The sequence below is a fragment of the Pseudonaja textilis genome, chromosome 2 (assembly GCF_049901715.1).
Source record: "Pseudonaja textilis isolate UNSWEBS1 chromosome 2, rPseTex1.2, whole genome shotgun sequence".
NCBI classification, from domain to species: Eukaryota; Metazoa; Chordata; class Lepidosauria; order Squamata; family Elapidae; genus Pseudonaja; species Pseudonaja textilis.
Window position 1 is genome coordinate 98,713,579 of NC_141991.1, and position 13,479 is coordinate 98,727,057.

The following is a 13,479-nucleotide window of genomic DNA, read 5'->3' on the forward strand; positions in this document are numbered from 1 at the left end:
TGCAAGCTCCCGAGGGTAGCCCCTCGGAGAGATAGGTGGCAAATAAATGTAATAATAATAACAATAAAAGGGTGCCTTATTGTCTCTGGCATTTATATTCTCTTTACACGGAGTACAAATTGTGCCTGTTATGCAACATGGACTTTCTTTCCAGCACAGTTCCTCTAATTTAAGAGGGAGCAACACCAATTGGTCCTGGAGCCTATATTGCGCTTTGTTGTTCTTCTATGTGAGATTTTTTAAAGTTGCAGTCTGTGACTTGAACATTATTTCCCCATTACTTAAACCTTTAAATGCAACTGCTCAAAGCTGAAGAGGGTTGTTACATGTTCTCCTTTCCTTTTTAAAAAACCAATTAAGTCTATTTCTTGTGACATTGGTCTATCAACCCATCCAAGAGGAGGAGGAGCCCAGAGCTTCAGCTGTCTGCACTGTCTGCAGTATATCAGCAGGTGGCAACATAAGGAAGCAGTACAGACTGTGTGTGCCTTCTCTTATATGCCATGACAAGAGAGAAGAGCCAAGCAAGGCACTCCCTAAAAAACGCTATTAAGCCACAACGTGGAACTAGTATGTGTCAATTCCAAAGGCTTCTGGAAAAGAAAGATTGGGGCTTCCAACCTTGCATTCTCCAGAATCAGCCCTGCACTAGAACCTGCTGACCCAAACAATCTATCAACTCAACCTCTTAGAGATCAGGTCCAAAATATGAGGATAAATGAAATCTACAACCAAAAAGCCTTTTATCACAATTGCAGGCAACCATTATACAGTATTACCCAAATCTTGCATCAGAGGCACTTATATTATGTTAAATTACACACATCATTATCCTTTTACATACGAATAGTCTCTTTCCGCCCAATTTATCGTATGTATGTACATAGGACATTTCCTGCTACAGAAGCAGTCTTTGTTCTTTCTCCATTTAGAATAATGGAGCGTCCAATATTTTTGCAAATAAGCTCTCAGGTAATTTTAGGATCTCTCTCAGCACAGTCATTTCTCCAAATCCTTCATGGGTCATGAAGCAAATTCTTCACGAGGCATTGATAGTACATCCCAGGTTCATAGTTCAACAAGAGGCTGACTTCGTCATGAGAACTTTGGTTTCAATAGGATTCAAGCCAACACCTTTTTGGCTTTCAATCTTCGGCAGTAAGGAACAGGTCAAGACTTGGCCACAACAAGGCACTTCTACAAATATAGCTGAGACTTGCTTTTCTGTTGTATTTTAACCCTGTGGATATGCAAAAAAGTAAGTGGAGCCTGGGAGAATGCCAGTTAATGCTGAGACTTGGATTCCAATACAATGCAGACAAACACACAAAACAAGGATCAGAAATCCAGAGCCAGCCCAAGCAGCTGCTATTTCTTCATGACAAGTAGTAAGGATGCCTTTACTTTACAGAACAGTTATTCTAGCTCTTCGTCACTATGCTTCCCTTGAAGGAAATCCCATATCACTTGATTGACTTTTTCAGGCTGCTCCTCAGGTAGCCAGTGGCTCGCGTCTGGGAAGAAACGTATGTGGTAGCTGCCTTGGAGATAGGGCAGTATCTGATTCAACAGCCCATCTTCCAAGTATGCATCCTTCTTTCCCCAGAGCAGCAGAGTGGGCACCAAAATATCTTTGTGCTTTGGAGGTATCCAGCTGTAAAGGCAGATGCATGTTGATAAACATTAAAATGAGCCCTGGGTAATTCATAGCTTGCTGGTTTTACATGCTAAATTCCTCCCCCCACCTCGCCCCAGGTTTCATGCACACCAATCACTAAGAAGCTAGGAGGATTTGTTAAAAACAGCATGTTCACATTTCAGCATCACAAATGAAGGGAAATATACATGTCCCGGGATAATGTTGTAGGATCCAATCTGGGTTGGTCATCAGGACTAGAGGCTTAGTCTTCTGAGCTTTCAGACTTGTGCTGGAGCCCATCCTCAGGGAATTTCCCTCTCACCAGAACATGAACTTTAGCATCAGTCTACCACTCAATATCTCCCAATTTTACTAGAAATAAAGATCTGTCAGACTGCCTTTCTGAAAGCTCACAGGATTTTCTCAATCTCTAGCCTGATATATTAAAAGAAATTGGATTTCAGTTCAGAGAACCCCAAGGGAAGGAAGAAATGCTGACTCAACCCAAGACCGGAGCTCAGGTAGAGTGTTCTCCCACCTGAGAATATTCCTGTAGTAGTTAATGGGTGGAGTTAAGGCATTAGGCCTTGAGAAATTATACAAAGCAAGGCTCTGCTGTGAATCAACGTTCTGGATTCTTGTCTTCTCGCTTGTTCTCCCCGCTTTTATTATCTAGAAATAAGACAGAACATGTAGACACAGGTCAGGCACCAATGCCTCTTGTATAACAACAGGTCTTTTGAGACAGAGCAAACTGTTGAAAATGCTTATGAGAGATTAAACATTTATGCACAACATTTATAGCCCCTTTTTCTTTCTTCAAGGAGCGTATGTAGCATTTGCATATCCATTTGTCCCATGAGGTAGTTTAACTGAGAGACAATGACGGGTCCAAAGGGAGCTTCTATGATTGAAGATACTGTAGATCTGAACCTGGGATTTCCTGCAGCCCTGGTCCAACATTTGCATGATTATACCCCACTGGATCTCTTGAAGCCATAAGAACAATATGTCTGGTCTCTTCATCTTCCTGGATTCTGGTTTAAAGGGACTGGATACCTGACAGAATTGCTTCACTGTTTTGTCTCTGTGACTCCACACAAAAGTATGGATGTGTTGGCTGCCATTAAAGATTTCTTAATACCCATTTCTTAATAAAACAAGGAAATAATGCAGAGCCTTGCTTCTACCCAGAGCAGTCACAGGCTTCTGTGACTATATGTTACAGCTGTTCTGGCCTTTACAACCACTAGCTGATTATAAGGCAGACAGATTAAACTCCACAAAGGCATCCATACAAAGTCTCTTGATTGGTTCATCAGGCATCCTCAAATATAACTCACAGTTACGTCAAGATTCATCTCAATGTCTAATTCTCTGCATAGCTGACTTTATGGTGTAAAAGGATAGTGCTCTTTTTATCCCCATAATGAAGGAGTAAGGGGGCGAGGCACCAGCATGCTGCTGGGGCTCAGGCAAGAGCGAAGAAACCTCCCCCAACCCACCAAGGGTCAATTCAGTGACCAATCAGGATTACAGATGTGACCACCTGACATGGACTACATTTCCCAGGATACCTTAACTACATTTACCATGATGCATTCCCTTAAGGGGACAGCTCCCAATTCCTAACTAACTATAAACTGTCTGGACAGCACAACAGCTGTTATCTGCATTTCTGGCTTCCCCTCCTGTATTACTTGTACATCTCTGTACACTGGGATGCACAGGGCAAGCTACATATACTCTTCAATGAGTTGCATGACCAGCAAGGATCAGCCAAGGGGGCTTAGCATGGAGCAATCAACAGAATGGGGATGTTTTTTTTTTCTCTCCACAGCTGGACCATCCCCATTTTTGAACTCAAACTTCCTTTTGCCAGCTTCTCCATTCCTCTGTCCCCACCCAACCCGGTCCCCTCCTGTTCAGTTTCCAGAGTCCTCCTGCTGACAGAAAGATAAGCAGGCCCCACTACACAGCTTCTCCCCAACATTCTGTTGGGTTGGAAAGTCTACTGAGGATCAGAACAAGGTAACTCTAGGCAAATAGGGAGGAAAATATACAGCAGACTCCTCCTTCTAAACCTATCGGAATCTAAGCATTTCATAACATCTTTCAGATGATTAGTGCTGTTCTTTATTTATCCCCAAGATCTTCATGAAACAAATTCACCTTTGCCTCACATTCCATGGAGTTCATTTACCAATGAAACATCCTCCCTTCACTCTACTTTTGTCTGTTCTGTGGAGACAAACTGAAAAAATGGGACAGCTTCACGGGAAGCACCATGGAGGGAAAGAATCTGATTTTTTTTTTAAAGAAAAGCAGACAGCATCAAAGGGTTCAGATAAAACCAGAAACCTGGCAGAGGGACCCAAGAAGGAATTGCAGTATGACATACCCAGGCTTAAAAAAAATATCCAAAATTCCTCCCAGAAATTACTATATGTTTAATGTAAGCTTACTCTCCTAAAGCAAGAGGTTATAAATTTGCAGGTTATTTCCTAATCATTACTCACATGGAAGTCATCCAAGGAGCACAGCCATTCCGGTATCTTTGGTAGTTGGAAGAGGAATATGTACATGGATTTAATAATTTGGGTGAGACTTTTGGGGAAATACTCTGCAAGATTGAAAAGGAAAATAAACTCAGGCAAACAAGCAATGCTTAATCTATATGAAACACCTGAAAAAGGTCACCTTGAAGAGCTAAGAAGCCTCACTGGAGTTATTTCAGTTAATTTTCAGATTATGTTTCTCTTGAAGCCCTCTTTAGACAAACATTTTTAAAATAGTCAAAAATTCAAATATTCAGTTTGGATTTCTATTCCTAGAATTTGGATCCGCTGCCAGCCCAAGCAAGGGAAACAACTGATATTTTACATGAATTCTGGGCCAATGTGTTATGCAATTAAATTCCATCAGGAGCAAGAACCCTTTTCAATGCCCAGCAACACAATTCAATGTTGAAATAGCACTTTAAAGTGGGCAGGACTATATAATACCCACAGAGTCAGGATCATTTTTGGGTGGATTGTTCTCTTTTTTTGGTATAGAAGAATTTTCATCGTTTTAAACAGGCCCATCCTATTTTAGGGCTTACTCTATAAAAACCCATTGCTGGAGATGAAAGTCAGCAAACTTCAAAACTTCCTCCTCCTTCTTACTCCAAGTTTTTACCAAGAAAGATTGGCATTCTTGAATGTGATGGCATTGCTATTTGGCCTCGACTTCACTTCCCCTTGGCATTTATTCTCATTCTAAACATGGTTCAGCATTGTCTCAAAACTCTTGTGCCCATTAATGAATTCACGTGCTGACAATGTGAACCAATATCTGTATCTGTAGGTGCCTATTGTCTCCTGGCTATTTATTCTGAGCTACAGCTACTTTCTCACATGTAAATGTGCCACACTCATCCTGTGTATTTTTTAGTAACTTGGACCAGAGACCTCTCTAGAAATGACAAACAAATTGGTCTGGGCTGTCAGTTCCAACTTACGGAGATAGAATACCTGATTCAGAAAAGGCCTCCTTCCTCTATAAATACTCATGCTGTGAAGTAGTCCAGCCAGATCCCAACACCACTCACATACAATTTCAACGGCCACTGAACCCTGAATAAGGAATCCCTTATGGTGAGCCCAAAGACACAGAAGAAGATTAGCCTTACCGAAGAGAACGTGTGCTGGAATACCATTCATAAAAATCAGCTTCTCCACCATGTTAGGATAATTGGCTGCAAATTCACAGGCAATTGCTGCTCCCCAGTTATGACCTACCAGGATGCACTTGGGATCCTCTAAAGAACAAAAGAGAAAAACTTTCAGGAGGAAAGAAAGCCTGAACAAGTATCTTGGCCATCAATTCACTCAGTCACAAAAAGCTCCCTGAAAGCTTAGCCAGGTAAGCAACAGCAGGTATGTCCTTTCCACTCCCCCCACACCCAAGAACAGGGAGCTACCATAGCCACTATTATAGCAGATCATATTCTCCAGTCAGGAAAAAAAACTCTCCTTCTTCCGGAACTCACCATCTTTTTCACTGGAGCCCAGGGCTTCGATGACATCTTGTATGTCTTCCAGAATAATATCCCTTTGATAGCACTCCCAAGCCAGTGGTGCATCAGAAAGGCCATAGCCCTTCATATCAAGTGCCACCACCTTAAATTCTTCGCTAAACGCCTTCAGTTGATAGCGCCATGAAAACCTGCATAATATACACCCAAACAACGTAGAGGAAAGGAAAAAGGACAATGAAAGTCTCCCTTGCCATCACGTATTTTCTTAGCTTAAGTTGATGCCATTCATATTGACCTCCCAGTTCACTCGATTAAGATTATATTCCACTGGGCATATATTTTACATTTCATTTGACATGTAACTTAACATAAAATAAATTGTGTATTTTGCAGTTGTAATTAAAATTGAATGTCTGACGATTTACAGTGACTTCTAGAAATGTAATTCCAATTAGCTGAACATCAGCTCTCTCTGGGTAATTTCCTGTCCCAGTTATGTCATGCATCTCTCCTACATTTGTAAAATGCCATGTGTATGACATCTTTTGACTTTTTTCTGGACATGGACATGATTACCCACTTATTTCAGACATTCATTTCCTGAGTACAGATATGAGTCCACCTTACTGCTCAAATCTAAATTACAGGTTCACTATCGTCCAAATCCAAGATAACTACAATTTTGGATTCCTGTACCCTGGGCTGTTAACTTATGCCAATCCTCAGTTTAAAACTGTTTGCACGATCATGTTCTACAACTACCACACCAAAGCAAGACTTACCAGCTCTGGGGAAATCCATGCAAAAAAAGCATCAGGCAAGCCCCTTCTTCACCAGCTGTCACATAGTGGAGCCGTGTCCCTGACTTCTCAATGTGCCAAGACAGAGAAAGAAGTAACACACCGTTATGCAAGGATCATATGAGAAAGCACATTTTGCCTATAGATATTTGATCTGCAGGTAGAAACTGGGCAACAAGTGATGACAAAGTCTTCTTCCTGCTTTCTTGAATGCAGCTGCCATTCAGAAGAGTAATTATTATGCTAAACAGGCAGGTAATCAAGGCTTAAGGCATGTCCCTCCCAGCCTTTCATTTCTTAACACTATGCTCCCAGATCTTATCTTCACATCTGAAGTGAACTCTGATTAATGTGATCTCATAAGGAACTCTACCTTTACTTAAGCAGACTCACCTTGAGGGTCAGATACTTGTGTTCACCATAACAGGAATCAGTGAGGATCTTTGGTGGGAGCCTCTCAATCTTCCGGAACACCTGACTTGGGCCCTTAGTAAGTATCAGCCAGAATGCCCACATAGAGTAGAAAAGAGCAGCAATACAACCAGCACCATACAAGGTCAACTGCATCACAATGTTGGAGGCCTTCAGCATTATGCGAGTGGGCACCAGTAAGGAGCGATAGAGGGATGCCATTTTTTTGGATTATAATCCTGGACAAAAGGGAAGATTTTTTTTCCTTTAGGTATTTTATTCCAAATACCATTAGACACCAACAAATACTTCAAGCTACATCTATTGCAACAACTCCCAGAGAAAAGGGATTCCTGTTTACCTGTGGCTAGCATGTCCAGGATGCATAAACAATTGTGAACAGAAAACAAAAATCTATATCCAAACTCACCCTGAGCCACAAAACAGTAATATCCCAACCTTTCCTTTGAATGCTATGCAGCTTCATAAAGAGCAGCCAGGATAATAAGAATATACTTTAGATAAATTTACAGATAACACCTCTAAGAGGGAATAGAGAGCATCACCTGACTGGCAGAAGAAATACATGCACATTAATTGACATTTTCCACAAGGACTATAGCTGCTGTCTTTCAGAAAAGGGGAGAGCTGTAAATTCAAAAATTAATGCTTCCATTTAGGTTTTGCAGAATGACATCTCTTATTCAACTTGGCAAAAGTCTTGGCGCTTTCCTACATTCTTTTGTTTTCCTTCTCCACTTCGAAAACAATCTGACAGATTTGCCGGAATTGATTCTCTCGCACCCCTTGCCCACAGGGTAAAACCACGGGAGCGAAATCCACAGCACCGCGGTTGCATTCACACAAACCGCGACGCTAAAACGCGATCGGCTACATGGTGGGTCCGCGTGTCGTGCGAACCCGGGCGTCCAGACTACCGAATCCCAGCCAGTGTCGAAGAGTGGGAGCTTGGCATGCCCCGACCCGATCCACGAGACAGTTACCCGCGCACAAACCGCAGCACGATGCTCAAATGCCCAAAGCTCAGACGTCGCCCCAAATCCCAGCTTCCACCTTCGGAGAAGCGGAAGCGCCGCGCTTCCTCCGTTTAAAGCCAACTTCGCAGCTCCGCCCCACCAAGTGAAGGCTGGCGCTATTTCTACGCCTTGGCTCGGGCGGGGAGAGCGCCCACTGGCGGGCATCCGCCGCCGCCGCCGCCATAGGTTACACCCGGCCGCCGCCGAGGCTGCCAAAAGCGGCGAGTTGGTCGCTGCTCCGGAGAAGATCGGAGTTGGCAGCCGGGCCTGGAACTCGTCTCCAGAGCCCATTTCGGGGGCGGGAGTGGGGGCTCGGCTGCTGTAAGAGGCCAGTGGTCGGAACGAGAAGCGTTTTGTTTTGTTTTTCAAGGCGCTGGCTCGGCCTTCGTTGAGCCCCAGGAAGGCCCGGCTTCAAAGTCCATCGTTAGGCAGCCGATGTAGTCGAGCCTCTTGGCGTGCTGCGCGGACGAGGCGTATTTATGTTCGAAGGGGCAGCAAACCGAAGCAGGGCTAGACCTGCTGCCGGTAGTTAACTCGGCCCCGGTCTGCGAAGGCCAGCTTGCATAGCAGAGTAGACGGGGAAACCGCCAGGAGAAGGCAGTGGGCGGGCTACTTCGGAAAACTGCGAAGCAGTCGAGGCCCGCTGGCAGGTGACTTTTGGGGCCCCTCGGCTCCGCTTTCTTAACAGCCGCGGCTGCAGAGCAAGATGAGGCTGTGGAAATGCCCGCGATATTAAGGGGCCCCTCTCCGCGTAATGCCGACCTCCGCATCCATTCCGTGTAACTACAGGTAGTCCTCGTTTTATATTGTGAAGATTAAGACCAGGGCAATGAATAGCGGAAGACCATACCTACATCTCAAGGGTGGAGGAAAGGGGGAAAATACACTGCTCAAAAAAAATAAAGGGAACACTTAAACAACACAATGGACCTCCAAGTCAATCACACTTCTGTGAAATCAAGCTGTCCACTTAGGTAGCAACACTGATTGACAATCAATTTCACATGCTGTTGTGCAAATGGAATAGACAACAGGTGGAAAGCATAGGCAGTTAGCAAGACCTCCCCAATAAAGGAGTGGTTCTGCAGGTGGTGACCCCAGACCACTTCTCAGTTCCTATGCTTTCTGGCTGATGCTTTGGTCACTTTTGGATGCTGGTGGTGCTTTCACTCTAGTGGTAGCATGAGATGGAGTCTACAACCCACACAAGTGGCTCAGGAAGTGCAGCTCATCCAGGATGGCACATCAATGCGAGCTGTGGCAAGAAGTTTGCTGTGTCTGTCAGCATAGTGTCCAGAGCATGAAGGCGCTACCAGGAGACAGGCCAGTACATCAGGAGATGTGGAGGAGGCCGTAGGAGGGCAAAAACCCAGCATCAGGACCGCTAACTCCACCTTTGTGCAAGGAGGGACAGGAGGAGCACTGCCAGAGCACTGCAAAATGACCTCCAGCGGCCCACAAATGTGCATGTGGCTGCTCAAATAGTCAGAAACAGACTCCATGAGGGTGGTATGTGGACCCAACGTCCACAGGTGGGGGTTGTGCTTACAGCCCAACACCGTGCAGGACGTTTGGCATTTGCCAGAGAACACCAAGATTGGCAAATTCGCCACTGGCGCCCTGTGCTCTTCACAGATGAAAGCAGGTTTACACTGAGCACACGTGACATGACAAGGTCTGGAGACGCCGTGGAGAATGTTCTGCTGCCTGCAACATCCTCCAGCATGACTGGTTTGGCAGTGGGTCAGTAATGGTGTGGGCTGGCATTTCTTTAGGGGGCCGCACAGCCCTCCATGGGCTCGCCAGAGGTAGCGTGACTGCCATTAGGTACCGAGATGAGATCCTCAGACCCCTTGTGAGACCATATGCTGGTGTGGTTGGCCCTGGGTTCCTTCTAATGCAAGACAATGCTCGACCTCATGTGGCTGGTGTGTGTCAGCAGTTCCTGCAAGACAAAGGCATTGATGCTATGGACTGGCCCGCCCGTTCCCCAGACCTGAATCCAATTAAGCACATCTGAGACATCATGTCTCACTCCATCCACCAATGCCATGCTGCACCACAGACTGTCCAGGAGTTGGGGGATGCTTTAGTCCAGGTGTGGGAGGAGATCCCTCAGGAGACCATCGCCACCTCATCAGGAGCCTGCCCAGGCGTTGTAGGGAGGTCGTACAGGCACATGGAGGCCACACACACTACTGAGCCTCATTTTGACTTTTTTTAAGGACATTACATCAAAGTTGGATCAGCCTGTATTGGTTTTTTTTTCACTTTAATTTTGAGTGTAACTCCAAATTCAGACCTCCATGAGTTGCTAAATTTGATTTCCATTGATAATTTTTGTGTGATTTTGTTGTCAGCACATTCAACTATGTAATGAACAAAGTATTTAATAAGAATATTTCATTCATTCAGATCTAGGATGTCTTATTTTTGTGTTCCCTTTATTTTTTTGATCAGTACACAATACAGCTAATCCTTGACATACAACCACAATTGAGCTCAACATTTCTGTTAAGTGACACAGTTGCCAAGTGAGTTTGCCTCATTTTACGATCCTTCTCACCACAGTTATTAAGTGAATCGCTGTAGTTGTTAAATTAGACAAACTGTTAAATGAGTCTGACTTCCCCATTGACTTTGCTTGTCAGAAGGTCACAAAAGGGGGATCACAGGAACCCGGGACACTGCAGCTGTCATAAATATGAGTCTGTCGACAAGCATCTGGATTTTGATCCTATGACCATGAAAATGCTACTATGGCCATAAGTGTGAAAACTGGTCATAAGTCAATTTTTTCAGTACCGTTGTAACTTCGAATGATCACCAAACAAGCTGTTGTAAGTGGAGAACTACCGGTACAGGGGTTAGTACATGCGCTAAGCTTTATTTTGACTTTGTGCTGAATTATATACGCTTATTGAATGAAGGCAGATATAGGTGTCCCAGGATAATGTTGCAAAATCCAATCTGAGTTGGTCACTGGGATCAGAGGTATGGATCTCCACATCCTGGAGATTGAAAAGTTCCCTGAGGATAGGTTACAGCATGAGTTCAAAAGCTTGGAAGAACAAGCTGCTGGTCCCACTGACTGACTCAGATTGGGTCCTGCTATATAATCTATATTTGGGGCCTTCTTCACTTAGGAAATCTGTGGCTAAGCACAATGTATGAACTCAGCCTCTGTGTTTATTGTTTATGGGAAAGTAAGCTACTAGGCTCCAAACAAGTCACTTTTAGTTTCCTGGAAGAGAACCATCTGCCTTTCAGTTTTTTAAAAAACAGAGAGATAGTCAGTTGATGTTGGGTGAAATGCAATGCCAACAGTAATATAGAAATAATAAATTCTAAAGTATGCACATGAATGGTTGAAATTCCAGCTGCTTTACAGTACTTAAAAGCTGCAAGGATCTTGTTTGATTCACACTCTGGCTACTTCCTAGGCAGCTACTTTTGGGGCCTAGTGGTCCAAAAGAACTTATTATGTACCATCAAGTCAGTATTGAATCTTAGTGATCACATAGACCGTTTTTTCCATGAAGATTTGTCTCTAGCTTGGCCTTCAGGTCTTCCAGTGATGTATCCATTACCATTGTAATGTCCATCAAGCTTGCTATTTGGTCATTCTCTTCCTCTTCTCTTTCCTTCCATCTTTTCCCAGCACTACAGACTTCTCTCAAGATTTATCTTTGCACAATGTGTCCAAAATGGATTGTTTTCTTCAATTATCTGTTTGTCTTCTTGATTGTCCACAATATTCTCAGGAATCCTCTCCAACACCAACTATCAAAAGCATCAGTGCTATTTATATCCTGCTTCTTCAAAATCCAACCTTCTCTTCCATAGAGTGTCACAATGAATATTCTTTGCTGGTTTATGATATGCCATCAGATCGCATGACTTGGGATTAAAGTTTAATATGGGAACTGAATTTGAACCTAAGTGCTGAATCCTAGCCAATACAGCATACTAAAACTAAGGAGCCAAGAAAGGTATAAATCCAACAAACCCCTTCATCAACTGAAAAACAACAGTACAATTAGGGCAAGACCAACTACTGCAAAGTTACATAACCTTGCAGAAGCAAGGGTGTCTTCCATTGGAGCTACAGCACATGCAAGGAAGATAGCAAGGGGGAATGACAAAATGCATGACAATGTCACACAGCTAGTGCAATTTAGTATTGCTTTGGGTATTGGGATGCATGAAGTAAATGACATTTGGTTGATAACACCATATGCATGCGGTATCATTTGGCAATCTAGTTTGAAGAACAAGGAGGCAGAAGTATGTAGAAGAGAAAGGTACCTTATTCATTTAAATTAATAGCATGGTATTTATTGAACACGCTAGTTATGATCTAATGACTTAGATGTTGACTAGGAACATGACCTTGGAAAACCACACTCTCTTAACCCTACGATAAAATCAGTGGCAACAGTTCTAAAACTATTTCTAAGAAGATTGCAGGAATTACAAGTAATTTGTATCATCCCACAGTTACATAACCTGTTTTATTATGGTGGGTTTTTTTTTTTGCCAAAACCTGGCATTTGCTTCCAGATTTCAGCAAAACAAGACCACATTGATGCCTTAACCGCAGCAGTTGCTTTAGGGTGTCAAATTTGATTTAATTGAAGGTGCATCAAGTTGTGTTTGACCTGGGAGGGAGGGCAGGGGGGCATGGCCAGGCCGGGCATGGCCAGCTTGATGTCACTTGTGTCTGGGAGGCAGGCGCCTGTAGTGACCAGGGCACTCTGCCAGCAAAAATGGGCTCCTGAGCTCCGTTTTTGGCTGAGACAGCCTCCTGCAATTTCTGCCAGCGAAAACAGATCCCGCGAGGGCCATATGCAGCCCTCCCAAGCTCTGTTTTCACTGACTAGGGCTGGTCCTTTGCTGTTTTTCCAGGGCAGGCCCGTGGGTCAGATCTAACACTCCACGGGCCAGATGTAGGCCATAGGCCTTGAGTTTGACAGCCCTGCTTTAGGACTCACAAAAAAGGTCATAAAATCAGGTCAGTCATATGCATAACCCGATTTACAACTGTCACAATTTGCAAACTTGACTATATACACTTCTTGAACAGCACTTAGCATTCCAACTACTTTTGCAGTCTGGTTTGTTGTTACCAGGGTTTGCAAGCTGTCTGCATAGGGAACAGCTGCCTTTTCCGAAATGCACCCTCCCCCCCACACACATACACTTCTCTGTCTTCAAACTGTAGTATCTGTTTCTCTAGGGAGCCCAGTTGATGGAGTTGAAAGCAGAGAAAACTAGAAATCCAGCAAGAGCCTCTAGCATGCATAGCAGCACAAGAGCACTTGGGGTGAGTCACTCCATGTTTCACATTGCAGACTATTTGTGGGCATGAGTGCGCACACCCTCAAAATGTCTGCTTAATTATCAGAGTGACCTGCAGGGCATACCTGCTCGGAAGTCATCACGTTGAGCTGTGTTGGAATTAATAGAATTTTAGGATTGTATTGTTTGACCTACAGTGTATTGTTGAGCTACAGTGCACTTGTGCCTCAGTACCCTTTGGGGTGGGACTTCCTCTAGAGTAAACATCCA

General features: G+C 44.0%; 1 protein-coding gene across 3 annotated transcripts; it reads right to left on the bottom strand.

Moving 5' to 3' along the window:
* Nucleotides 1-726: 726 nt before the first annotated feature.
* Nucleotides 727-8,029, bottom strand: EPHX3 (epoxide hydrolase 3). Of its 3 annotated transcripts, none has more exons than XM_026696235.2 (8): nucleotides 7,888-8,029; nucleotides 6,854-7,110; nucleotides 6,443-6,525; nucleotides 5,673-5,848; nucleotides 5,313-5,441; nucleotides 4,159-4,262; nucleotides 2,178-2,311; nucleotides 727-1,654 (listed from the first exon to the last, which is right to left on the bottom strand). In XM_026696235.2, the coding sequence occupies exons 2-8, from the start codon at nucleotides 7,091-7,093 to the stop codon at nucleotides 1,417-1,419; spliced, it is 1,104 nt and encodes a 367-aa protein (XP_026552020.2). In that variant the 5' UTR covers nucleotides 7,094-7,110; nucleotides 7,888-8,029; the 3' UTR covers nucleotides 727-1,416. The 3 variants fall into 3 exon arrangements, with proteins under 3 accessions (XP_026552020.2, XP_087780803.1, XP_026552019.2); XM_087924677.1 differs by having other exon boundaries at nucleotides 7,438-8,029; XM_026696234.2 differs by having other exon boundaries at nucleotides 7,876-8,028.
* Nucleotides 8,030-13,479: the final 5,450 nt, after the last annotated feature.